Source organism: Engystomops pustulosus, chromosome 6 (genome assembly GCF_040894005.1).
Source record: "Engystomops pustulosus chromosome 6, aEngPut4.maternal, whole genome shotgun sequence".
Classification (NCBI taxonomy): Eukaryota; Metazoa; Chordata; class Amphibia; order Anura; family Leptodactylidae; genus Engystomops; species Engystomops pustulosus.
In genome coordinates, this window is record NC_092416.1 from 171,173,665 (window position 1) to 171,199,922 (window position 26,258).

General features: G+C 44.8%; 1 protein-coding gene and 1 long non-coding RNA gene across 6 annotated transcripts in view; one reads left to right on the plus strand and one right to left on the minus strand.

Moving 5' to 3' along the window:
* The first annotated feature begins 3,069 nt into the window (after nt 1–3,069).
* Nucleotides 3,070–26,258, plus strand: part of LOC140064997 (polycystin-1-like) — a 62,218-nt gene continuing 39,029 nt past the window's right edge. For all 5 annotated transcript variants that reach the window (XM_072112389.1, XM_072112390.1, XM_072112388.1 and 2 more), the window contains exons 1-15: nt 3,070–3,137; nt 3,703–3,774; nt 5,934–6,067; nt 6,493–6,755; nt 8,070–8,445; nt 13,346–13,526; nt 14,340–14,524; nt 17,197–17,309; nt 17,408–17,555; nt 17,876–18,129; nt 19,160–19,915; nt 20,130–20,261; nt 21,140–21,315; nt 21,928–22,061; nt 22,281–25,897. In XM_072112389.1, coding sequence (XP_071968490.1) covers nt 3,127–3,137; nt 3,703–3,774; nt 5,934–6,067; nt 6,493–6,755; nt 8,070–8,445; nt 13,346–13,526; nt 14,340–14,524; nt 17,197–17,309; nt 17,408–17,555; nt 17,876–18,129; nt 19,160–19,915; nt 20,130–20,261; nt 21,140–21,315; nt 21,928–22,061; nt 22,281–25,897 — 6,552 coding nt within the window. In that variant the 5' untranslated portion in view covers nt 3,070–3,126. The remainder of the gene's footprint in view (nt 3,138–3,702; nt 3,775–5,933; nt 6,068–6,492; nt 6,756–8,069; nt 8,446–13,345; nt 13,527–14,339; nt 14,525–17,196; nt 17,310–17,407; nt 17,556–17,875; nt 18,130–19,159; nt 19,916–20,129; nt 20,262–21,139; nt 21,316–21,927; nt 22,062–22,280; nt 25,898–26,258) is intronic.
* LOC140064999 (uncharacterized) overlaps nt 20,508–26,258 on the minus strand; it is a 31,264-nt gene continuing 25,513 nt past the window's right edge. The window contains exon 3 of the long non-coding RNA XR_011847847.1: nt 20,508–22,490. This is a non-coding gene — a long non-coding RNA (uncharacterized lncRNA). The remainder of the gene's footprint in view (nt 22,491–26,258) is intronic.

Below are 26,258 nucleotides of genomic sequence, written 5' to 3' on the forward strand. Positions count from 1 at the left end.
CCATTTGTATATGAATTATGCTAATTCCTGGAATACCCTTTAATTATTAATTTCACAGAGACTGCCACATTGCTGCCCAGGCAGCAGAGCCAATACGGCTCCTTCTAGTCAGCCCTGCGAATACCTGACTAGGGCTGATGTACTTTCCAAATTCCTAATCCACAGGTGACCAATCCATCGCCTTGCATGTGCCTGCAGGAACGACGGTTACAGGCTGTTACCTGCTTCTGTCATTACAGAGACTTTGAGTTTCCCTGTTGCCCCTGCAATGCAATCAAGCCCCGGAGGGATGATTTAGAGAGCTAGTAGAGTCCCTTTAAACCCACTTATAGTAGACAGGCCTATTGGAGTAAGAGAGGTATTGCAAACCTGAGAGTGAGGAAGCCTATATTCTGGATAGACAGACAGACCGATGGACAGGATAGCGGGAGGGTTGGAATCTTAGTCTGACACTAGAGGGGGCAGTTACTTTTGGAGAGAAAATGTTTATTTCGGCCCATTTCATCCAATACTACATGTTCCTTGAATCAGACAATGAATAGGAAACAATACAATAAACAGGAGACATCTGTTCTAGTCTCTTCTGTGTCTCTGGTAGGAAGTGGGCTGGAAGTGAATCCATAACTAGCCGTATAATATCCATCATGTAATCCTGGCGCATAGCTGCATAATAATAACCATATAATTACCAGGCAGAATGCGGAGGACGCGTCACAATCTCAGTCCCTCCCCTTCCATTGTGTCTATAGGGTCAGGATGTGGACATGGCCGAGGAGAATTGTTTTTGCTCAGTGTCTGTGAAATCCGCATCCCACAGAAATATCTGGAACACTGAAAGAGAACATTCCCAGAACATTCATTTACTGTAATTATATGTAGAATGTTAGTTGGACCCTATAACCCTAAAAAGTGGATGATAACAGGGACTTGTGAACATCCTGTGTAATCACAGTTAGCGGGTGTTGGAAGAGAGTGATGTGCTCGGCTATATTCACTGGCCTCATAAACTTTGAGACCAGTGAATTTAGTGCACATACTCCTTCTTCCCAATGTACATTGAATATCAATAAAAAAAATACAAAAAATAATAGCAGAATTTGGTAATTTGTTTACTCCCAAAAGGGTTTCTTTTTCACCATGAACAGTGATTGTCAGATATTCTGCATGGAGATCTGTGTAACCCTTGTGTATGTGTAACGTCCTAGAGCTGGGTCATTACAAAACTGGTATTCTTGCTGGAGTGGGATTGATCACCCAATTTGGCTCTGTAACTCAGAGATCCAGCTATTTAGAGACTGCAACTCAGCTTTCCTAGGTTCAGATTACTAAAACCTTTGTATCAAGGCTTCATTACATTACCATTTGTAGTATATTGTGTAACAACAGTATCACCCAGTAGGTACTGTATATATTGTGTGCAATGTGATTATGTGTATACTTGTTGCTGCCACTGAGGTAATGCAGGATGTGCAACATCCCCCACCGGGGCCCGGCCTTTTCTTGGGCCAGAGTGGCTGGCGGTTGCGGCCTAGGCACGCTAGTGTCACGGTGCTTGGTATGGGGACCGGAGGACTGTCCTACAGCCTGGCAGCTCTCCAGCAGGTGGTGTATGCAAGAAATATGGAGGGAGAGGCTGTGGTACTGGTTCTCCCTGGGGCAACCCCTGAGTGTCTGTAGGATGAGTCCCTGGGTGATGGATGGGGAAGCCCGTGGTGGTAACAGCCGTATCCAGGGATCAGACAGAGGCAACGTTGTGCAAATCAACTTATAGTTCTTTATTGAACGGCAGGCAACGGCCAAAACGGGTAACAGCAGATTCCTAAGCTAGAAGAGCCATGGAGAGTCGGTGCACAGGAAGGCTACACACAGCCTGGTGGTACACGCAGACTGGGATGGTGCAGGTGGAACTGAATCCGCATGGTGAAGCTGAGTTCTGGTCTTAAGTTTCCGGACTTGCCCTGGGTGCTAGGCACCTGTAGTTCCTGGAATTAGGGAGTGGCTGTGGCAGCAGTGGCATGCGATGCCCACTCTGGCTTGAATCTACAGACTGAACAATGTGCTTCCTCCCAGCAGGAGTTTATATACTCCCTGGTCAGGTGGTAGCACCTCTCCAATCACCTTCCAGCCTGTGTTACAGGAACATCATTGGACAATCACATATCACAATATTAACTGTTGCCTTACCAGGCAGTAGCTATAACTGCAATTTCTCAATACACCAAGTTCTAGAAACATCTTAGAGAGATCATCATACTCCCTAACAGCTCCTGACCTCGAGAGGGCGCTATTGGCAAATACCAGCCTGCCCATGCATTGGCAGGGGTGTTGCAGATGTCTATTGACTAGCTCCCTGGAACCTTCGTGAGGCTGAAGCCAAAGGTTTATACATATAAGCTGTGGGGTTCTGGTTTTTTTGTCTTAGTTCTTATCTGCTATTAGAGAACACATCTCTGCCAAATTGTGCTGCTGATCTTGTGCTTCCTGAGGATTCATCCAGCCTAGCAGACTACTGGTCCAGGGCTGAGGTCCTCATCTCTACTATTACACTCCAGCTAGCAAACTGGACTCCTGCATGTCCTCTGAACATTGCACAGCTTGTTCTGACCGGTCCACAAGAAGATAAGAACTGTGAGTTTTTCATCATCTCCGTTTCCAGTGCGAGTCCCTGGCTAAGCCGCTAACATCATGGGCCTCCTCCTTACCATCTGGAAGAACCTGTCACCTACACCGGGAATGCCCCAGGGTAGCCTTGTTGTCACAGGACCTCCCCCTCTTCTTGCTTTACCCTGCTGGCCCTGATGGGTGTGGATGAGGCCTAGTCTAGGACTGTGCTACCATGAAATCTCCGGCCTGGTCATCTCCAAGCCAGCCACTCCCTAGTATTCAGTCACCCCACATACCGTCAGCCCTGAGTGGGTATGTTTTATATGTTGCAAGTAGCAGCAGGACTGTGATATATGGATATATATTCCAGGGTTGTAACTTCAACAAGTGGCTGAGGATCTATAGAATCGACTACAATATGAAAAATATATATAAAACCCTAAACATTTGCTTTCTTCCAGGGACCTCTCAGGAAATCATCTGACTTTACTTAACTCAAGAGACTTTATAGGACTCCAGAACATGAGGACCCTGTAAGTACAAGTGATGGGGCAACAGTCTCATGATGGTAGATTACTAAAAATATGTTGTATTCTGTGCTGTCCAATTACGTACTTATTAACAAAAACAGCAGGGTTGTGTAGTTCTGCTAATAGAATCCAAACAAAGTTTTGTGTCCAGTGTAATGAGTGCAGAAAGCATTAACACCCACCCAAACTTTCCCCACAATGAAAGATAGACATATATATATTGGATCGGAGAGCTCATGAATCCACTGGACTCATAAAATAAGCATACTCTTTGATCACTCCTAATAGACAAATGTCCCAATGTTCTTGGTGCTGTTTGGGGATTTCTATTTTTTTTGTATACCAATTTTAGAGTTTGTAGTAGAAAAGCACCTTCCCCAAACCGAGTGGTGCTGTTGTTATTTGGTTGTGTAAACCCTGTTTTTGGGAATTTTCCCTAATCTTAGAGTACGGACTATCTCATGACCCTCACAGAGGACAACAGATCCGATCTGATAAAATATTGTAACAAATAATGGTCTTAACATGTAGAACACATCTCACCCTCAAATACTTTTCTTTCCCCCAGAAATCTAAGTCACAACCAGATTTGGGTAATTGATGAATTATGGAACATATTCCTGCCTGAGCTGCAGATATTGTGAGTATCATTATATTATTACTGATCTAAAGCAGCATAACTATAGGGCAGTGGTGGCGAACCTATGGCACGAGTGCCAGAGGTGGCACTCGGAGCCCTTTCTGTGGGCACCCAGGATTTCACCCCAACACAGAGTTTGCCAGATGTGACTCTAGGCTTTCTCCTGTGGTCCAATACAACCCAGAACGTGCCATGCTCCCCGCTAATTTAAAGCAAAATCCTTGGCTGTCATAACTACAGGAGGAGCAGGAAGGGTTGGATAGAGATGGATTGTCATTTGAGCTCCTGCTCTGGGTCTCCTGATTCTTCCTCTTCGGGGGACCCTGGAGGGAAACCACAATCCAAATTTCTCCATCAACTTTCTATTGTATTGATGAACTCAGGACACCAATACGATTAAAACCTGTGATACAGCAGGGATCAATCAGTTACTGCTTAAATTGTCATGTTGACACTTTGTGACATACAAGTGGGTTTTGGTTGTAGCTTGGGCACTCTGTCTCCAAAAGGTTCGCCATCACTGCTGTAGGGTGAAGATCTAGCGCTCACATCCAGGGGTGATGCCAAAGGCACAGGCTGCTGTAGAAAACAAGTATGTTTCTGTCTCACCCCAAGTGCTTTGTTCTGATCAGTACGATCAGTACTTCTATATAGTGTATTTATAAATATATATGTATATATATTTGACCCTGCCAATCCGGTAAGATCGAACAGCCAATCTATCAAATTGATGCCTCTAGAAACAAGTAATGGCTATGATTGGCCAGAGTGTCCAACAATCCGGCTATATGTCTGAATCATGTGGCCAATCCCAAACGCAAATGTAAAGTCTGTGATCTGTACTGATGATGCTTCTGATTGAGAGAGAGAGTTATGGATAAAGATTCTCCTCTACTTTCTTTGTGCAGTGTATGGGAGACAACATAGCAGCTAGTCTCCAGTCTCCAGCTCGGAGATAAAGCCTGCAAAGTGAAAACTACAAAAAATTGCAGAGTACCTATATAATAACCAGACATAGGGGTTTATTTACTAAGGGTCCGCGGATCGCACTTTTGTCGGATTTTTTGATGGGATTTGCACTGCTGTGACAGGTATTTCACTGGGGATTGTGTTGCATGCGATCGGATTGTGGCGCGGCTGCGTTGGATTTCATGCAACAGAAATAGGGGAGCGGGCCGTTGGACGATTCAACTGATTCGGATTGAGCGCAGGATTTAAGATTCACATTGAGGCAGATTTACTTATCCAGTCCTGTCGCGATCCCGCGGTTCGTTGTCCAACGAGGATTCGGGTCTGCCACGATTCACAAAGGTCGTGCGTCCAATTTCCTTCATGTGTCGCTTCCCTGGTGAGTTCTTCTTCCCGGTGCATGTGAGTGCTTGATCTTGTGACACAATTTAGTTTTTAAATTCCGCGGTTTGTCCGAATGAGTCGGGTTGTTCGACGGCCACACCCCCCGATTTCTGTCGTATGCAAGCCGGCGCCGCTGCGGCACAATCTGATCGCGTGCACCAAAATCCAGGGGCAATTCTGCGCAAAAAGGAAATATTTGGGAAACCCGACAGAATCGCGGTTCGCAGACCCTTAGTAAATGTGCCCCATTGTGTTGCAAGACAATGCACTTACATGCACCGGGAAGAAGAAGGTGAACTCCGTCGGACCTGAGCGGGGAAGCGACACATGCAGGATATCGGTGTTGCTCACTATGTACACACAATGGACTTTTATGTAGTGATGAGCGGACCCAGTAGAATCAAGAGCGACGACCCTCCCCAAAATGGCGCCTTATTTAGTGCCAAGGCACGTACTGCGGCAGTGATGTAAATGGCATTGGCGACTTTGCCAACTGCATTTAAAGAGCTTAAGAGTTGACGTCTTCAGAGAGTGACAATCCTCCCCAAAAATTTATCTGGCTACCCCGGCAATGCGCCATTTCAATGCAACATTTAATGAATTGGCGCCAGATTGCGAGCATTTTCAGCGGGGGAGGGCGGGGGTTGGTTGGGGGTCTGAGGTTGAGCCAGACCTTGACCTGAACTTCTTATGAACCTCTTAAGGAACTGAGCACTAACTTATGGGATGTAAGTTTCTGAAAGGTTAGTGAAACTTCCCTTCAGCTTCCTCTTCTTGTCTCTTACACTTTCGTTTCCGCGTTGCAGGGATCTGTCTGACAATCGTCTCCCGTGTGGTTGTCCCTTGCATCGTTTCATTTCCCATTTGGCAGCGGGAGTGAAATTATTTGTGGACCCAGAGACAGAAAGTTGCATTCATGACACCACTTTCCCCCCTTGTGGTAAGTTACATGTAATATACTAATAGGGTACAGTACTGTCTACAGTGAGTCTATAGGGTGGCTCAGTGGTTAGCACTACAGCCTTGCAGCGCTGGAGTCCTGGGTTCAAATCCCACCCTGGTCAACATCTGCAGGTCAACATCAACATCCTCCGGGTCCTCCGGTTTCCTCCAAAACATACTGTTAGGTTGTTTAGATTGTGAGCCCCATTGGGGGCAGGGACCAATTTGTTATGCTTTGTGCAGCGCTGCGTAATCTGTGTGCGCTATATAAATAAAGAATTATTATTATAAGGATCTGTTCACATTAACATCATCATTTCCATCTGATTGTTGTACGTGCCCGGCCAATGATCTGGTATACAACCATCTCAACTCTTTGGTCTAGTAAATGACATGTCCTATTAATGTGTTTTTCGCCTGTAGGTAACTATGTGTCATGTCTGCGGGGCCCCCCTGACTCCGCTCTCCATTATTCCCTCATCACCCCGATCCCTCTCTCCGGTGAGGCCTGCCTGACTTTTTGCTTCCGCCATGGATACTCTTACTACAGTAGAGACGGGACTCAGCGCTGTCTATGCGGATCAGTCACGTCAGAAGTCGGCGGCTCCTGTTTGGGGATATGTTCTGGAGATGTGGATGGCGACAAGTGTAATAAAACCGTCATACAAGACTTTCATCCCATCCAGGTGAAGGAGATGTCCATGTAAAGTTTTCCTTCCATGTTGATGGCGGTCATTTGTGATCCCACCCTAATCCTGAGATTGGCACTATAGTCTAGATTAGAGGACTAGCCCAGGGTCCAGACTACGAAGCAATTCCATGTACATACAACAAAATGTGTATATTGCGATCAAAGTTTGTGTTTTTGGGTAAGGTTTTTAGAATGGCCAAATCCAAATCTCCAAATTGTGTCCTAAAAATGTTTGATTCCCAGAATTATCATTATATTATAATTCGTAGAATTTGCTCCCTATGTCCCATAGAGGCTCAGAGGTCCGAGAGGCTAGTAATTTACATACGGTATTTATGGATTTTTATAGCAATTGGGACAAAGTCACGAAACAAAATGTAGCAAATTAGATTTTTTTTGTTTAACTGACATTTTACACAAGAAACAACCAGGATTGTAGCTGGACTTGGATCACTGGGGGAGTGTCCTCACACTTCTGTGTTCTTTGATCTCTAGATTTCAAACTCCTCCCTCCTGTGAACAAACAGGAAGCAAGTGGAGAGGGGAGGGGTGAGCAGCACTCACCCCTCCCCTCTCCAGAAATAAGACCTGTTCTATCCCCTGTGGCGCGATTGCATGGCTCGGACATGTTGTTGTGGGACAGTGTGTTTACCGCACAGTGTCGGTGCATGATACACATCTATGGCGGCCGTGAACTAGCTGCCATTTTTGTAGCTAGCTCATGTTGCTGTGTTCAGTATAGAGCACTAGAGTGCTTCAAGCCCAGCTACAATCCTGGAATATACTGTAGATCCATATTTCACAGTTCTGCTGCTACTAACTAGACACACAAGGGTAAGATTACACAGATCTCCATGGACAATACCTAACACTGTCTGCAGCTTTGTATGGTCACTGTTGCTGACAGATCTCTTTAAGCAAAGCTCATACAGAACTAGTGCACATCCTTAAGTAAGCACCTTGCACCATCGCCTGCCGCACCCTCTATAATCCATAAATCAATTTGCTGGGATTATTCTTACATCATTCAAAGGCTCCAAGGTCCATGCATTTGCTGTAATTGTGGGCTTTATTTTTTGTTTTATTATTGTTGCCGTAGACTATAATCCGCGTTTTATAGCGTCACATGATCTTGTATAATTGAGCGTATAGAAGCTGGAATATAAGGCTTCTCCGTTCATTCGTAAAGGTCATTTTCTATTTATTGCAAATTGAACCTGAATTATATCACATTTCTCAATTTGCATAAATTTTTAAAGAAATGTTTGTTTTTTACTCATCATTCGTCAATACCACTTTCTTCCCGCAGGTGGCAGTCTCACTATCGGCCCAATCGCATTATTCTGTGTTCCAAACTTGTGGGTTTCGTGCAGAGGCTTCATCTCCTGTAGAGAAATTTGTGTGGGACTTTAAGGATGGAAGCGATCCTGTGGTTACCGCTGGGGGAGTTGTCATCCATAAGTATAGTCTGCCCGGGCGGTATAGGGTAAAGGTGAAAGCAGAAGGTCAGGAACCTGGATCAGAACTTCTGACCACTGTGATGGTGCCAATAGACTCAGCAGAACTACAATGTCCAGAAGAGGCCCAAACTGGAGAAAGCCTGGAGGTGTGGCTTCGCGTTAAGCAGGGGACGAACCTAAGAAGTGTTTATGGGGTGCGCCAACAGGATGGCCATGATCTGATTGGTAGGTAAATCTATATATTCTTCTATCTATCTATATATGCTTGTATCTATCTATCTTCTATCTATTTTTGTATTTTTTTGCAAAAACACAGTCATAAAACATGGTATATGAAAACGGTAGTGGAAATGACCCGCCCCCGAGGAACCCAGGAACCAGTGGTGTAACTTGAAGCTGATGGGCCCCAGTGCAAAGTCTGTGCCAGGGCCCCGACTATAATGTATTGTTTATAGTACTAATCTTCTCATATTGAAAAGTGACACTTTGGGCGACCGCACTCTCTGCACCCCCTCAAGTTACGCCCCTGCCAGGAACATGTTCCTCTAGACCAGTGGTTCTCAACCTTTCTAATGCTGTGACCTTGCAATACAGTTCCTCATGCTGTGGTGACCCCAAACCATGCAACTCACAGTAAAAACACAGTAAAATTGCGGCTCCGATGGCTTTAGGCGACCCCCGGTTTTGGTCGTTCGACCCCTGCTGGGGTCCTGACCCACAGGTTGAGAACCGCTGCTCTAGACGTTGCTCCTGAAATGCTCCAATCTGTCGACATCCAACCACTTTTCTCCAAATTTTTACATATTAAAAATCTCTCTTTTGAGATCTCTAGGGGCAAAATTGAACCTGCAGATTACCCAGCATCATTTCAGATCATTAGGTGCCAAGCCTCCAATATTAATTATCCATCAGTCCAGTATTCAACAGGTCATATAGACATGGGCAGTTACATGGGTGAAAATTTGCTTAATCAATCAATGGGCACCTGGGATTGTTATGGCTACTGCGCTGGTTGTGTACCTGCATGAATTATCTTGGGGGCCATCCATAGCAAATCCTTGTGTGTTTACCTACCAGAAAACATATTAGTCCATATGGTCCCTGAAGTGTCCACAGTAAGACTCCACCAGTATTGGACAGGCCTTGACCTATCACCCATTTTTACCCCCACTAAACTACTATTGCCCTCTGAGGGTGTGACATGTCCTTTCTAGGATACCCTCCTTCTTGTTTTTTAACTGCTTGTATCTCCATTTCTGTAGATCACAGAACAACAAGATGTGATCTGAAAGATAAACTCCTTTTCTTTAATATGACACAAAGATCATGTTTTTAGGTGCTATAAAGTAGGAGATAGGGGCTTGTGAACTGACACTACACCTGTAACCACTAAACTTGACTCGTCCCATGTAAAAATGAGGCAACAAGAGAACACTTCATACCCCACATCAGGGGGCTGGTAGTTTAGTGGGGTAAAAACTGGTGACAGGATCCCTTTAAAATTTAGGTTACATATATATATTCCCTAGAGTTTAAAGGATACCTGTTGGAGAGATTTGGGCCACTAAACCACCCAAAGGTCTGTATGGTGGTGGTTTAGTGTCCCAAATAACTCTGAATGTTTTTTCAGTGATCATCTTAAAAAAAATAAAGTTGATACTCACCTAATTAGCTCGGTGTCTGTGCTTTGCGGCAAGTGAAGCCGACGTAGTCCACCCCTGGCTTCACTGCACAAGCAAACTGGGATACTATCCCGGCTTCACTTCCCACATCGTGAGAGGAGGCAACAATGCCGGATCTCAAGATGTGAGTTTGATGTGCCTCATCAGACTCACATCCAGGTAAGTATAAAAATGATTTTTTTTTACATTTTGCCAACGTACACCCCTCATACAGGTTGATTTGTGACCCTAAACCGCAGGACCATAAGGACCCGTGGGTCCTGACAGGTCTTTTTTAAGTTTGTTCGGACCCCAATAATAATAATAAACAAAATAATACATTTCACTCCGACATTGGACACCACCAAGTCTTCCAAAGAGTTTGTGCAAGGTCTTGGGCCTAAGCCTCTTCACTTTATTCTCTATCGGTATAGAACCAGAGACGTATAGGGAAGAGTTGTCCAACTTTTCCCAGCAGAGACCCCTCCATTGGAGTAAGAGGAAGAAACAGGACTTGGAGTAGTCAGGTCATTAGTAGATCTAAGAACATACGAGAGATCTGAGAATGTGGGATATTTGTAGCTCTGCTGGACTTCTAGTACTTTATAGTCCTCTTTGTAGCCTCAAATATTGAAATTCTATCCTAGTGGTGGCCCTGGTAAAGGTGGTGAGTGTGGGTGAAGCCTGTATGGAGGGTGGCATTGTGCGGGGTTGGGTGCTTGCTAAATAGTGAGCTGTCTAGGACTCCATAGTCCAATTGTCTCCTCTTGGCCAAGGTTCTTCCCAGGATTTTAGGGCTGATTTATCCAATTTCCTAAATTGATGCCCATCATCTCTGCAAAGTTTTGGTTCTCATTGAGGAGATCCTCAAGTACATGCAATGCCCCATGGGAAAAATATGCAAAAATGATACCCCCAAAATACTAGTGGAAAGCTAATTTGCATAGTCTGCTCATCAGCGATGGAAGTTGAACAATAATGCAACTTAAAGTGACAGAATGAACACAGATCTGAATTATTTTCCTTTGTGACCCTTTAAAGGGAACCCGTCATCAGAAATTAGCCTAATAAACCACTCCCAATATGTTGTTAAGCAGCTGAACACCTTCCAGATCTCAATTCTTTCATGGCCCAGTGTGGTGGCTGCATCCAGAAAATCAACTTTGAAGTGAAATGTATAAAGTCAGGGAGGTGGAGAGTTTAATGCGGAAGTCAAGCTCTCCCTGCCTCTAAACACCTCCTCTCATGTGATTGACATCATGTGCTGGACTTCAGGAGATCTGATTCATGATGTCCCTAGACACAGGACCATCAATTACAGTGAAGGGGACGTTCTAAGACAGAGAGAGCTTGACTTCAGTGTTAAACTCTCCGCCTCCTTGACTCCACAAAAGCAATTTACTTCTCACTTCAAAGTTGATATTTTGGATGATATCACAATGATTGGCCATAAAAGAAACACAACCTAAAAGCTGCTCAGCTGCCTGATAACATACTGCTAGAGGTTTATTACCCCAATTTCCGATGACAGGTTCACTTTAAAAACTTAAAGGGAAAGGCAACAATGGAGTAATATTGCTAATATGTAATGCTGTCAATTACAGAAATAAATAACCATAGTATAATGTATGACTTATACTTTATAATATACAGATTTTATTTTGTAGGCTGCTGCAATATAATTTATTATTTATGTCACCACAGAGGATAAAGGAACGTCACTGCCATCTACTGACACTTATTGTCACAATATTTATCAGTGTTTTCACATTGTAAGTTTCTTTACAGAAAATAGTAGGGAAGTTATTAAAAAAGTGTACATGATGGTACATAGTGTCCTATCTGCAGGCAGCATGTTATAGAGCAGGAAGACCTGAGCAGATTGTACATAGTGTCCTATCTTCAGGCAGCATGTTATAGAGCAGGAGGATCTGAGCAGATTGTACATAGTGTCCTATCTGCAGGCAGCATGTTATAGAGCAGGAGGAGCGGAACAGATTGTACATGGTGTCCTATCTTCAGGCAGCATGTTATACAGCAGGAGGAGTTGAGCACATTGTACATAGTGTCCTATCTTCAGGCAGCATGTTATAGAGCAGGTGAAGCTGAGCAGATTGTACATAGTGTCCTATCTGCAGGCAGCATGTTATAGAGCAGGAAGACCTGAGCAGATTGTACATAGTGTCCTATCTGCTGGCAGCATGTTATAGAGCAGGAGGATCTGAGCAGATTGTACATAGTGTCCTATCTGCAGGCAGCATGTTATAGAGCAGGAGGAGCGGAACAGATTGTACATGGTGTCCTATCTTCAGGCAGCATGTTATAGAGCAGGAGGATCTGAGCAGATTGTACATAGTGTCCTATCTGCAGGCAGCATGTTATAGAGCAGGAGGAGCGGAACAGATTGTACATGGTGTCCTATCTTCAGGCAGCATGTTATACAGCAGGAGGAGTTGAGCACATTGTACATAGTGTCCTATCTTCAGGCAGCATGTTATACAGCAGGAGGAGCTGAGCAGATTGTACACAGTGTCCTATCTGCAGGCAGCATGTTATAGAGCAGGTGAAGCTGAGCAGATTGTACATAGTGTCCTATCTGCAGGCAACATGTTATAGAGCAGGAAGACCTGAGCAGATTGTACATAGTGTCCTGTCTGCAGGCAGCATGTTATACAGCAGGAGGATCTGAGCAGATTGTACATAGTGTCCTATCTGCAGGCAGCATGATATAGAGCAGGAGGAGCGGAACAGATTGTACATGGTGTCCTATCTTCAGGCAGCATGTTATACAGCAGGAGGAGTTGAGCACATTGTACATAGTGTCCTATCTTCAGGCAGCATGTTATACAGCAGGAGGAGCTGAGCAGATTGTACACAGTGTCCTATCTGCAGGCAGCATGTTATAGAGCAGGTGAAGCTGAGCAGATTGTACATAGTGTCCTATCTGCAGGCAGCATGTTATAGAGCAGGAAGACCTGAGCAGATTGTACATAGTGTCCTATCTGCTGGCAGCATGTTATAGAGCAGGAGGATCTGAGCAGATTGTACATAGTGTCCTATCTGCAGGCAGCATGTTATAGAGCAGGAGGAGCTGAGCAGATTGTACATAGTGTCCTATCTGCAGGCAGCATGTTATAGAGCAGGAAGAGCTGAGCAGATTGTACATAGTGTCCTATCTGCTGGCAGCATGTTTTAGAGCAGGAGGATCTGAGCAGATTGTACATAGTGTCCTATCTGCAGGCAGCATGTTGTGGAGCAGGAAGAGCTGAGCAGAGTGTACATAGTGTCCTATCTGCAGGCAGCATGTTATAGAGCAGGAGGAGCTGAGCAGATTGTACATAGTGTCCTATCTGCAGGCAGCATGTTATAGAGCAGGAGGAGCTGAGCAGATTGTACGTAGTGACCTTTGGATCATCAATATATAAGCCAAAGAGAGTCGGTCCATCTTGTGTTCTGTTTTTCAGATGAATCGTCTTGCCCCCGTGGAGGCAAAATATTCCCCGGTGACCTGCACTGCTATTGGTTGAGTCACGTTAGAGAGTCCCTGGTGTCTGCCCGTGGTGATTGTTCCTCAGTTCCGGGGGGTGATCTCGCATACATAACTTCACTGGATCAAATCACTTTTATACAAGAATCTTTTTCCGGGTGAGAATCTTAAAGAAACATCAAGTGTATGAGAATCTATGAATTTATTCACCTATCGGCTGTGGAAGAAAGTAGGTTCAATTTTGTGTATGAATCCGGGGGTCTTCAGCTCCATGGACAACACGACATATAGCTGTGCATCACAGGGAACGTTCTCAGTTGTTTCCGCCTTTTTGTGCTAATAACTTTTGAACCACAAGACTGAGACAATTCTCACCTTTAATATGTTACATAACCTCTTTCCCATTGGAAAAACTTGCCCTGGATCCAATATGGCGGCTTTCAAGATGGCAGATATGTTCCCCATTACTTTCTGGGGTCTCAGATATGTCATTTCCCTTTCGTTTCTGAAGCAAAAGTCATTGGGGCAGATTTACTTACCCAGTCCGTTCACGATCCAGCGGCGCGTTCTCTGCGCTGGATTCAGGTCCGGCCGGGATTCATCAAGGCAGTTCCTCTGACGTCCACCAGGTGGCGCTGCTGCGCTGAAGTTCCCTGAAATGCACTGACGTTCACGATCCTATCCTGGATGAAGGTAAGTGCAAGCTCCGCAACACAATTTCCTTTTTTAAATGCGGCGGTTTTTCCGAATCCGTCGGGTTTTTGTTCGGCCACGCCCCCCGATTTCCGTCGCGTGCATGCCGGTGCCGATGCGCCAAAATCCGATCGCGTGTGCCAAAATCCCGGGACAATTCAGGTACAATTGGCGCAAATCGGAATTATTCGGGTAACACGTCGGGAAAACGCGAATCGGGCCCTTAGTAAATGACCCCCACTGTATAAGTCATCTTATGATGTCTATGTCTCTTCTAGGCTCCTTCCGGTCTGGGTAAACGTGTCTCTGAGACAAGAGGACAGGATTTCCTTGGCTGTGTCTTCCTCCGGGTTTCAGACGGTAGAGGACGGGTGTATACTATTACCATTAATACCTGGGAAGATGTATGAGAAGAGTTCATGTATGGAGAAGGCCCGATCTTTGTGTCGGTGCAGAGCCGGGGGTCAGTACCCAATGTTTTTTTTCCCTTGAGATGGTGACATTGATCTTGTATCTCCCATGTGCTACAGTGATGCTCATCAGAGGAAGAGTCCGTTTTCTACACAACCCTCTTCTAGGGTTGTCAATTAAGTTGATATTATATGTTCCCAAGCCTTCCTGGTTATGGGATGACCTTCCCAACATGGATTTATTAGATCATCAACCTGAGTCTAGTGTCTAACCGATATCTAAACCTTTAGCGTCTACATTCAGCACGTTCCTTATGTCTCTTCTCAGTCCACCTCCCTGATGTCTCTCTGTTCCTTATGCTTCCTGGTTATAGGATGACCTCCCCAACCCGGGGAATCGTCAGATCATCAACATAACTCCATTGTCTCACCGATATGCGGTCATCTAGACTTTTAGCTTCTACTTTCAGCACATTCCATATGTCTCTTCTCAGTCCACCAACCTCATGTTCCCGATGTCTTCTGGTGTGGGATGACCTTCACAACACAGGGGAATGTAGATCATCAATCTGTGACAGCCTCTAATGAGTCATTAATATATGGCCATCTAGACTATTAGACAATACTTCTACATTAAGAATGTTCCTTACACATCTCTAGTCATTCTATCACCCTGATCCCCCATGTTCCTGATGTTTCCTGGTCTTGGAATGACCTTCCAAACATAGGCGATTGTTAGATTATCAACCTGCCACTGACTCTAGTGTCTCACTGATATGTGATCATTTAGACCTGTGATGAACAAGGGAGATCCACATGCCAGATATTGGATACGGTTACCCGAATTTTACAGTTTTGAACCGATTTTCCCTGAATTGCCCCGGTATTTTGGCGCACGCGATCTGATTGTGGTGCATCGGCGCCGGCATGCACGCTACGGAAATCGGGGGGCATGGCCTTCGGAAAACCCGTCGAATTCGGAGAAACCGCCGTATATTTAAAAAAAAAATGTGTCGCTTGACAAGCACTGGCTTGCTGAACTCAAGTGAACTCCGACGGAATTCAGCGCAGCAGCGACACCTAGTGGACATCGGGGGAACTACCTTAGTGAATCGCCGGAAGACCCGAATCCTCCACAGAACGCGCCGCTGGATCGCGAATGGACCGGGTAAGTAAATCTGCCCCATTGTCCTGTTCATCATACCATCTGTGAATCCTCCACTAATATATCTTACTTCCCCCAGCCTCCGCTTAATAAGCCTTGTTGAGCTAGCTGGGGTGTTAACTATCATTCCAGGAGGGTTTGTGTCACATGAAAGCCGGCGCTTCCCAAAATCCGATCGCGTGCGACACAATCCCCTTTTAAATGACCCTTAGGCTATATTCACACTGCCGTTGCCCGCCCGTACCGTACCGTAGCGGGCAACGGCAGTGCACGGGGAGAGGAGGAGGAGGTGAGTGCAGCTCACCCCCGCCCCTTTCCATAGGAATTAATGGCGCACAGCGCCGTATTACGGCAAAAGATAGGACAGGTCCTATCTTTTTCCGGGTACGGAGTGGTACCGTACCGCTCCCGTAGGGTGCCGTGCGCCCATTGACGTCTATGGAGGACGTATATTGGCCGTATATACGTCGGCCGTATATACGGCCTCCATCTGTTAGTGTGAATGTAGCCTTATAGTTTTATGACTCATTGGGGCTCATTTACTTAGACTAATACGTTGATTAGGGACAGTTATGGACTTATGGTCCAATCTCAGCCCAAGGGCAAATACATTTTTGGATTAGTTATCATCAGGGGATCATAGTGCCCCAATTTTTAAGGCTCTAGCACCCTTGGGTCCAGAGATATACACATCTCGGAATGGGACCATAGCAAATGGGTCAGGTTTGGTATCAATGGGATCCAGTGATTCACCCAGATCCAATGCTACCAGAACCCTGACCCTACGACTTCCCCTTAAGAAGCTATGACTTCTCCAAGGTTCTGGACTTAATATGAGGTAGGAGGGTCCTAGGAGCCCTCCTGGGGGTGGGCAGAGGTGGTCCTAATATAATCAGAACTCTCCTGATGCCCTTTGTCTGGGAAACCATTTACCATCAAGTGCAGAGGAAAGATCTTAAAGTGTGGACTATCAGGTTCAATCTATTGTGTATACTAACGTTCAAGTCTCGGTTAGAAACATGCTACCGGGTTGGTTCCTCACCCTATTTAATCCCATTACGGACCGAACTTATATTAAATGAGAACTGGTGGCAGCTTATTTGGGTTGATAAGGCTCTGTTTCTCTGAGGCTAGTGAAAGGGGTCTTATAGCTATTCAGGGTTAGGATTTAATGTTCTGCCATATCCGGAAGTTGTGTGGACATCATTAAATCACTTCCGGCGCCTCTCAGAACTTGTGCGTTCTAGGGGTGTCTAAAAAAAGGATAATTAAGTGACCTTGCGTACCCTTCAGGGGTCCGAAACATTGCGGTTTCCTTCACAAGACCATTACATAAGACTTCTACACTATGCACATTCCTTATACATCTCTTGCATTCTATCCCTCTGATTCCCCATGTTCCTGATGTTTCCTGGATCAGGGATGACCTTCCAAACACAAGCACTCGTCACATCATCAACCATCAGTCACTAACACTTGTGTCTCGCCAATATGTGGTCATCTAGTCCATTAGATGAGTCTTCTAAATTCAGCACGTTCCTTATACATGTCTCTTCTCAGTCCCCCTCCCTGATGCCCCGGTGTTCCTGGTGGGGGTTCCCGTTTTCGATGAGGCCGAAACAGAGAACTTCACATTATCCCCTTCACACAAAGACCTTGAAAATAACATTGAAGTAAGTCCAGCCTTGGAGTATTGATTATCCTATACATTATACATATTTGCTTTGGATAATTTGCATCATATTCCCCTGTTTTTCCAAATTTGCCGCAGGTGATGGTGTTTCCTGGTCTATGGTTCAGCCATTCCGGATTTCCTTTATCTCTCGAATTGGGAATCCAACCTCTTCAACATGAATACCAGGCTCGAGTCCAGATCCTGCGGCCATTTTGTAGTCCAGAAGAACATTTGATTCCTCCTGGTATATTTTTGCAGCACTGAATGGCAGCAATAGGATTTTGGGGGAGTTGTGACCTCTGGTCTTGTGATTAATGAAGACCCTAGTGATAGGACCACCTGCAATCATATACCCATCCTCTATCCTGTGGAGGAGATACAACTATATAGAATTTTTTTGTCAATCTAGTAATATGAAGATCTTATTTTTTCGGGGTTGAGTTGTATTTTTAAATGTTTGTTACATAATGTACCATATAATGTATCGTGAAACTATAATTTTCATAATTTTCAATAGATCATACAATGTGATTAATAATCTAAGCTGTTTTTTGTCTTTTAAAGGGTGTGTATTCCAGCAGTCTCCTTTCGCTACCTGCCATCCGCACCCCCTATGTAACACTACGGGGGTCTGTCCCAATGGGAAACAATGGTGTTCACTTACTGACCGCTGTCTGAGCCCTGACCTCCCCTGCAGCATCTATACCTCTCCGAGCTATATGCGCCCACCTCGATATGTTGGAACGCCACCACTATACTCCCCGATCGCGGACATCCCTCTGTCTTTCCCCCCCAGCTCGAAGAGGCAGAATTTCCAAGTAAGTAAAGATAATGGAGCAGATTTACTTACCCGGTCCTGTCGCGATCCAGCGGCGCGTTCTCCGTCGAGGATTCGGGTCTTCTGGCAATTCACTAAGGTAGTGCGCCTGATGTCCACCAGGTGTCGCTGCTGCGCTGAAGTCCGCCCGAGTCCGCCGGAGTTCGCCGGAGTTCACCGTCCTATCCTGGGTGCAGGTAAGCGCGTGTCAAGTGACACATTTTTTAAAAAAAATACAGCATTTTTTCCAAATCCATTGGGTTTTCCGACGGCCACGCCACGGATTTCCGTCGCATGCATGCCCGCGCCTATGCGCCACAATTCGATCGAGTGTGCCAAAAAAAACGGGGCAATTTGGCACACACCGGTAATTTCGGGAAACCCGACGAAAAAGAGTGATTCGGGCCCTTAGTAAATGACCCCCAATGTCATACCCATAAAGAATCTTGAAATATCTTGAAAATTTTAAACATTCCCGATTTTATAAAAAAGAATATAAACCCTTTGACTCTCTGTCTATTTTAAAGGGATTATAAAATTTATTACACTTTATATATTTTAGTATATTCAGCAAGCGCTGTGTAATACTTCATTCCGCCTGCGGGAGGGCTGCAGGGAAATGTAACACTTGCTGTCAGGTTCTGCCGAAAGATTACATATGATGTGTGGTTGTAGCATTTTCATACTATGTGATCCGCTCTTCTTCAGGGGTGAGTAGTAATTGGAAATCAACTAGAGGCATTGTTGACATTGCGATATCAATAGGCTTCAATTTATCATTGTTGTTAGAGAGGTGAGAACATACAAGGACATAATAATAGGTGTTACGGGGGGTGTAGTCACACCCAGACCCAAGAGCCTGAATGGGCCCATAAAATCTGTCTCATATGGGAAAACCAGCCCTATAAAACCCCCATGGTGACCCATCATTGGACTATCGCACTAGGGTCTAGAATCCTCAATACAAGTAAAGTGTTGGAACCTTTTAGGATGTTATATGGACTACATATGGACACCTATTTCTCTTGCAGGTCCTGCTATCTGATTTGTCACATCCAGTGTACCCGGATGATATACTTTCCATACAGCACACGGGTGTCAAGGGCTCCTTCTTGCATTGCACCTATAGTTCTGATTCGTTCTGGAGGCAAAGTTATATTACCACGACACATGTTGGATGGCTAAGAGATTCAGTCCTTAAGGATCCTATCAGCTGGGTTGATGATGTGGTTTGTGACCTCCGTATCTTGTATGGGTCAGAAGAGAACAGCCTAGTGGTGTCGCCATTGTTATGGGGTTTTCAGGAAGCTGGGACGTATACGATCACTGCGGTCCTGACCAATGAAGTCAGCTCAACGAAAGCCACTTGTGAGGTGAAGATCCTCAGTCCCGTCACCGATGTTCAGGTTGTCCACCCTACGCCTTACAACGACACTTTGCATCTGCTGACTCAGGAGGACAATCTGGTTGTTATCAGTGTTCGCGGTACAAGTGTCCTACATGTCGAGTGGTTCACAACCCTACAGAGTGGAGAATCTATTATGCAGGATGAATGTCCTCCAGATATTGCACCTTCATTGCCAATTTGTGCCGCACATTCCATGGATTTGAGATTCTCATGGATGTTGTTGCATTTTGACAGTCCACAAAGTAACATCCTTTCCATCCAGTTGACCGATGAGGTCGGTGACCAAAGTGTCACGGTACAGGTCCAGGCTCATGATGCCATCCAGGGGCTTCACATTCGCACTGAGGGATCTGATCACATTCAGTTAAACCAGGATCGGGTAAGTGCAAACATCTACCAGGTAATGGTGATCCATGGGTATTCTGTAATGTTGCCTGAATTTTTTTGTTTATGTATCTTAGGTGTATCATGACATTGTACTGTTCTGTACCATATGATGACACCATATATATGTAGATCTACTGTCTCAGACGGTGATCATGACTCATATTGAACATCTCCTCTAAAAATGCTTCTACTTCTTCTCGCTTTAGATGTTCACTGCTGAAGTGTCTCATGGTTCATCTGTTACATTCACATGGACAATTGATAATAACAAAGACTTTTCATACAAAGGTGCAACCTACACTGTAACATTCAGAACACCAGGAGTTTATAACTTAAAGGTATGTTTCTTCTTACATTTGACCCATGACACTTCTCCACAATGGGGTTTTCCAGCCCTCCACACTACTATCCATAGGTAACGGGCATGTCCCAAGCAGATGTTGTACACTATGGTCAGACCCGGTAGAACACACCTCCACCCTTACTGTATCAGTCATCAGCTCATACTTCATAAATCCCATTTCCTTTTAATAATAATAATAATAATCTTTATTTATATAGCGCCATCAAATTCCGTAGCGCTTTACAAATCATAGGGGACATATACAAATAACATACTACATTACAGAGTACAAACAGTCATATGGAACAATAGGAGTGAGGGTCCTGCTCACAAGAGCTTACAGACTATGAGGATGAGGGGGTGACACAAGAGCTTACAGACTATGAGGATGAGGGGGTGACACAAGAGCTTACAGTCTATGAGGATGAGGGGGTGACACAAGAGCTTACAGTCTATGAGGATGAGGGGTGACACAAGAGCTTACAGACTATGAGGATGAGGGGGTGACACAAGAGCTTACAGTCTATGAGGATGAGGGGGAGACACAAGAGCTTACAGTCTATGAGGATGAGGGGGTAACACAAGAGCTTACAGTCTATGAGGATGAGGGGGTGACACAAGAGCTTACAGTCTATGAGGATGAGGGGGTGACACAAGAGCTTACAGTCTATGAGGATGAGGGGGTGACACAAGAGCTTACGATCTATGAGGATGAGGGGGTGACACAAGAGCTTACAGTCTATGAGGATGAGGGAGTTTTGTATAATGGTCCAGCCATTCTTCATAAGGGACCAATATAAAATAATTTTGAATCCACTTTGGGCTTTGACCAAACCAACGCTGAAGATTTCCTTCTTTTTGTCTATTTCTCAGGTTGTCGCAGAGAACCCGGTCAGTTCTCAGGAGGTGGCGATGATGCTCCATGTAGAAGGGGTTCTTCCTTCACTCCATGCTGAACTCCTTGTGTTTCCAACTTTGTTGCTTGTGGCTCAGACTCAGGAACTGTCTCTAAAGATAACACCGGAAAGGTCATCTGATGTGACTATAAGGTACACATTGGGGCTCATTTACTAAGGTCCCGTGGAGCGCATTTAGTCGGGTTTCCGCCGATTTCCGTTTTGCAGCGGATTTTGGCGCGCAAGATTGGCACCGGCATGCACGCGACAGAAATTGGGGGGCGGGTCTTTCTAACATTTAGAAATGTGTCGCAAGACACGCACTTACAAGCACCGGGAAGAAGAAGGTGAACTCCGGCGGACCTCGGCACAGAAGTGATGGATGCAGGAATTTGGGCGCACGATCTTAGTGAATCGCGGCAGACCCGAATCCTCGGCGGACAACAAACCACGGACCGGGTAAGTAAATCTGCCCCATTATATATTTGTAATTTTTGAGGTGAATAGACGGCAGGTTACCATTTGGTTCAGGGCACTTTAGCAAACTTTTGGTCCCCTGGTATGCCAGTCTCTGCGGGTATGACCATTACCCTCTGGATAAGGGATAAGTGTCAATTGTTGCATAACCCTTTTAATCCTTTACCTGTACAAATACACCCAAAGAGAGAAATTGCAGTCTTCATAAGGACTGTATCCAAAATCCAAACTGGCCCTGACAGTGACCAAAATTCCAATTTTTCAGTCCATTTCTGTGTTTTTCAACAGCTGGAACTTCGGAGATGGAAGCCCTTTGTTAACCAGACGACTTTCTCCTCCATATGATCTCCAGAACCTTCAAAATCTTAAAGAGTCATTGATCACTCTGAACGCAACCGAAAGACATATGTACACCCAGCCTGGTAAGAGCGAAACCATCTATGGTGGCTATAAACATGCGTCCTTCGTTACCTTCCATCTTGGCCCAAGATGAGATGACCAGAAAGCAACCTTTACCCTGTCTTTGTTCCAAGTCTGGGTGTCCTCCATCACTCTTCTAGAGAGATCTTGGGCCAAGTTAAGGTAAGTAGGCTTCTTGATAATTACAAACTTTGAGCTAATACTGTGTTTAATTTTCATAGGGAATTACCAAGTTCAGGTGATGGCATATCAAGGTGGATCAGAAGTCACCTGCACAGCGCAGTTACAGGTTGTGTCTCTGTTGACGTCCTTGACCCTTGAAGTTGACCATTCATCTCTAGAACTTCATAAAGCTTCTCAGTTCTCTGCGCTATGTCTTCCTTCTGCTTTTGCCGTGATTTTCACCTGGGACTTTGGTGATGAGTCTGGAGCTGTGGAAAACAGAGATCAGCAAATAAGTCATGTCTACAAGTCTGTTGGTACCTACAAAGTCACAGTTATTGCAAGTAATGAGCGAAGCCATGTTAATGAATCCTTGATGGTGACCATTGAGCAGATGATCGATGGCCTACAAGTAGGGAGTAATGGTCCTGCTGAGATGGGCACAGAAATAACAGTCTTCTGCTCAGTCACCCAGGGGACTAACATCATTTGGACCTTCAATATGGGAGATGGCATAACCTATAGTAACCAGTCCGGGGCATCCGTTAGCCATATATATAGCCAATGGGGTAATTTTACAGTGACGGTAACTGCAAGAAATTCCCTAAACTCCATCTATAAATCACTGATTGTAGATATCTACAGAATACAAGTCACAAATGTTCTACCAGGAATAACCACCAGCCTGATTTCCACAAAATTTACGGCTTACCTCTCTATGCCAAGCAGATTGAAGATCCTTCATTGGGACTTTGGCGATGGCAGTCCATCCATCAAGAGTGAAGATATGGTAGATGTGTGGCACACTTATAGTTCTACTGGGAACTATACAATCAAAGTGTCAATCTCTGGACATACGGAGAGTGGATTTTTCAGCAAAGTGATAACAGTGGAAGATAAAATCTCTGCTATAACCATTAATACATCACCCACAGCTTCGAACGTATCCCAGCCTGTCTTCTTCTATGCAGCAGTACAACCCCAGCCAGACCACCAGCACCATTACTGGTATCAATGGGATTTTGGTCAAGGAAGCCAACCTATAAATACTTCATCATCAGTGGTCACCTGGTCATATATGTTAGAAGGTGACTACAATGTGACAGTCACAGTCTGGAACCAAGTCAGTCGACAGCAAGCATGGTCTTTGGTGATGGTGCAGAAACCAATTGTCTCTTTGGCCATTGAACACAATGGTGGAACCATAATCCCACTTGGTGTTGAGCAGATGTTCACTGCTAAGGTTAGACCAGAAATGATGGCTCAATTTACATGGACCTTTGGGGATTCTTCCCCGACGTGCTTTGGACAAAATGTTACACACATTTTCCCGGAGTCTGGTAACCATACAGTTAGTGTCTATGCAAAAAATAGAGTAAGTCATCATGAAGCCACCTACTCATTATATGTACAAGCCCTTATCAAAGACCTTTCACTGAGTCCCAATGCTGTGATAGCAAAGTCTTCTGAACCAGTCAACATCTACGCTACTTTGTCTAGTGGGGATGATGTGCAATACTTCTGGTCAGTGTGCGAGTCCTATCCATATCTACATGGAACATCATACCTATCACACACATTCATGTATCCTGGTAGCTATACGGTTAGGGTACAGGCTAATAACTCTGTAAGCTCTGCTGATGCATATGTTATGATAGATGTTCAAGAGCAAGTCCAAGGTGTAAGCATATGGCAAGAGAACGCCCAAGTGGATTGGTATGTTGGCATTGGTGAAACTCTTACTCTTACCGCGCGTGTGATAAAAGGGTCAAACCTCACCTTCCATTGGAAACTGATTCCTGAAACATTGGAAAGTCAAAATTCCTCCATCACTTTCCATCCATTAGAACTAGGGGACTTGTTTGTAGAGGTTTGGGTGGAGAATGCCTTAGGAAGAGTATACGCACAGACTCGGGTGCAAGTCATAGAGAGAATAAGTGGTGTAGCTATACAAAACCCTATTAGCGCAGTTGCCATTGGGATACCATTGGACTTGAAGGTTCACATCCAATCTGGCACAGATATGCAATATACATGGGATCCTGGAGAGGGTGCCTTTATACATACTGGCCAAAATAGATCAGTGACATTGAGTTACGTTACTCAAGGCTCGAAGGTCATCTCCGTCACAGTGTCCAATGCATTGAGTTCAGCCTCTGCATCAACAAAGTTGATAGTACAAGAATCCTTATCGAATATTAGTATCACCTTTAATGGGACAGATAACATTACAGCCGTAGAGTCACATCAGATTGTTGTATTGTGTGGCTCAGCAAAACGTGGCACAGAGCTTATGTGGGAATGGAGCTTGTTGGGAATGAATAGTAGTTTCATGTATGGGGCACAGAATGTGTCACACATATTTGAGGAACCTGGTAAATATGAGGTGGCACTTATGGTCTACAACCTAGTGAGTAAGGCCACTATTTCCCATGTACTCCTTGTCCAGGATACCATAACTGGTTTCAAGGTCAATACAGGACAGAGTAGTGTCTGTACTGGGCAAGAAGTTAAATTTTGTCCAAGTGTCCAGCGTGGCACAGATGTGACCTTCAGACTTGATGTTCCTCAACTGAATTTGTCCCAAGTTCTTCATAAACCGTGTGGTCAATTTATCTTCCTTTTTCCCGGCTTGTATGACATTGTATCATCTGCATATAACAAGGTCAGCCATGCCAGTTATATACTTCATATAAAGGTTTTGGAGAACATCAAAGGCCTGAAGATCCTTGACATTCCCTCTGCCTGGCCAGAGAAGAAGACCATGTTTCTACATGCAGAATTAGAATCTGGACATCTTCCCAGTTTTCAATGGATTTTTGAACAAGGAGATCAACCTACACTTACCCAGATTGGACAAAGGGTAGAATTTACCCCACTAAGACTGGGCACACTTCACGTTGTCCTTAACGTCAGCAGCCATGAGTGTTTCTCCTTGACACAATCTCTGGTTATGGTCCAGGCACCAGTGACTAGTGTATCTTTACAGGTTAGCAGTGAAGAGGTTTTCTTGCACCAATGTGCCATATTTAGGGCTATTGTATCTGATGGCTCTGACTTACATTTCCATTGGGTATTTGATGATATAAGAATTGAAGCTTCAGAGAGCTCCATAGAACATTGCTTCAATGACTTGGGAGAATTTGTGACTAACGTGACTGTGTTTAATCTGGTGAGCATGGTAAATGCATATAAAATAGTGAGTGTAAAGGTGTTAGATTGTAAAGAGCCAGTGGCCTGGCTGGTGGATCCACCATCGGTCATAAACAGGTCCAATGGTGGCAACTTTGAGGCCGTTGTGAATCTAAGGGACTGCTTCAAATATAAAGTGCTATACCAATGGCGAGTCTACAGGAGATCCGATAACCAGGCAATGACCCTGAATCCAAACATTGACACATCCAGTGCTATACTGACCATCCCTGGACGTTCACTGGCTATCGGGATGTACTGTCTACTTTTTACAGTCACTCTTCAAGGAACCCCGCTGTCACGTAACACTACACATATATTTGAAGTGACTCACAGTCTTCTAGTAGCCAAGATACACGGAGGTTCAAAACTTATCTGGCCTGAAGAATCTGACTTGACTCTGGACGGCTCGAAATCTTACGATCCCGATCAAGATGACTCTGAGATGAAGTATGACTGGAGTGTAGAACCTGGAGACCATGAGGTAAGAGATTTGTCAAGTAGCAAAATAAGAAAGATCGATGGTTTTGTTCACTTTTAGGTTTGTCCTTCTTAAAAGGTTTGTCCCACAAAGGACACTCATCCCGTATTCACAAAATTAGCATTGGGTCACTGGTTGGGTCACTAGTGTTGCAAGGTGTGGGGTCTCCAAACCCTCTATAGGCATCCAGGAAAAAAATGATTGACGGGGAGTCCAGGATCTGTTTATAAGTCATCAGTATCAAAAACAGGGGAACCAGGGAGCCGATTTAGCTTCTATGAGGCTTCCGAAACGATGATATCTGAACGTGCCTTAAGAATTGACTTCGTAGCCACATGAATTGAGTTGGCTTTGTAGAAAATTA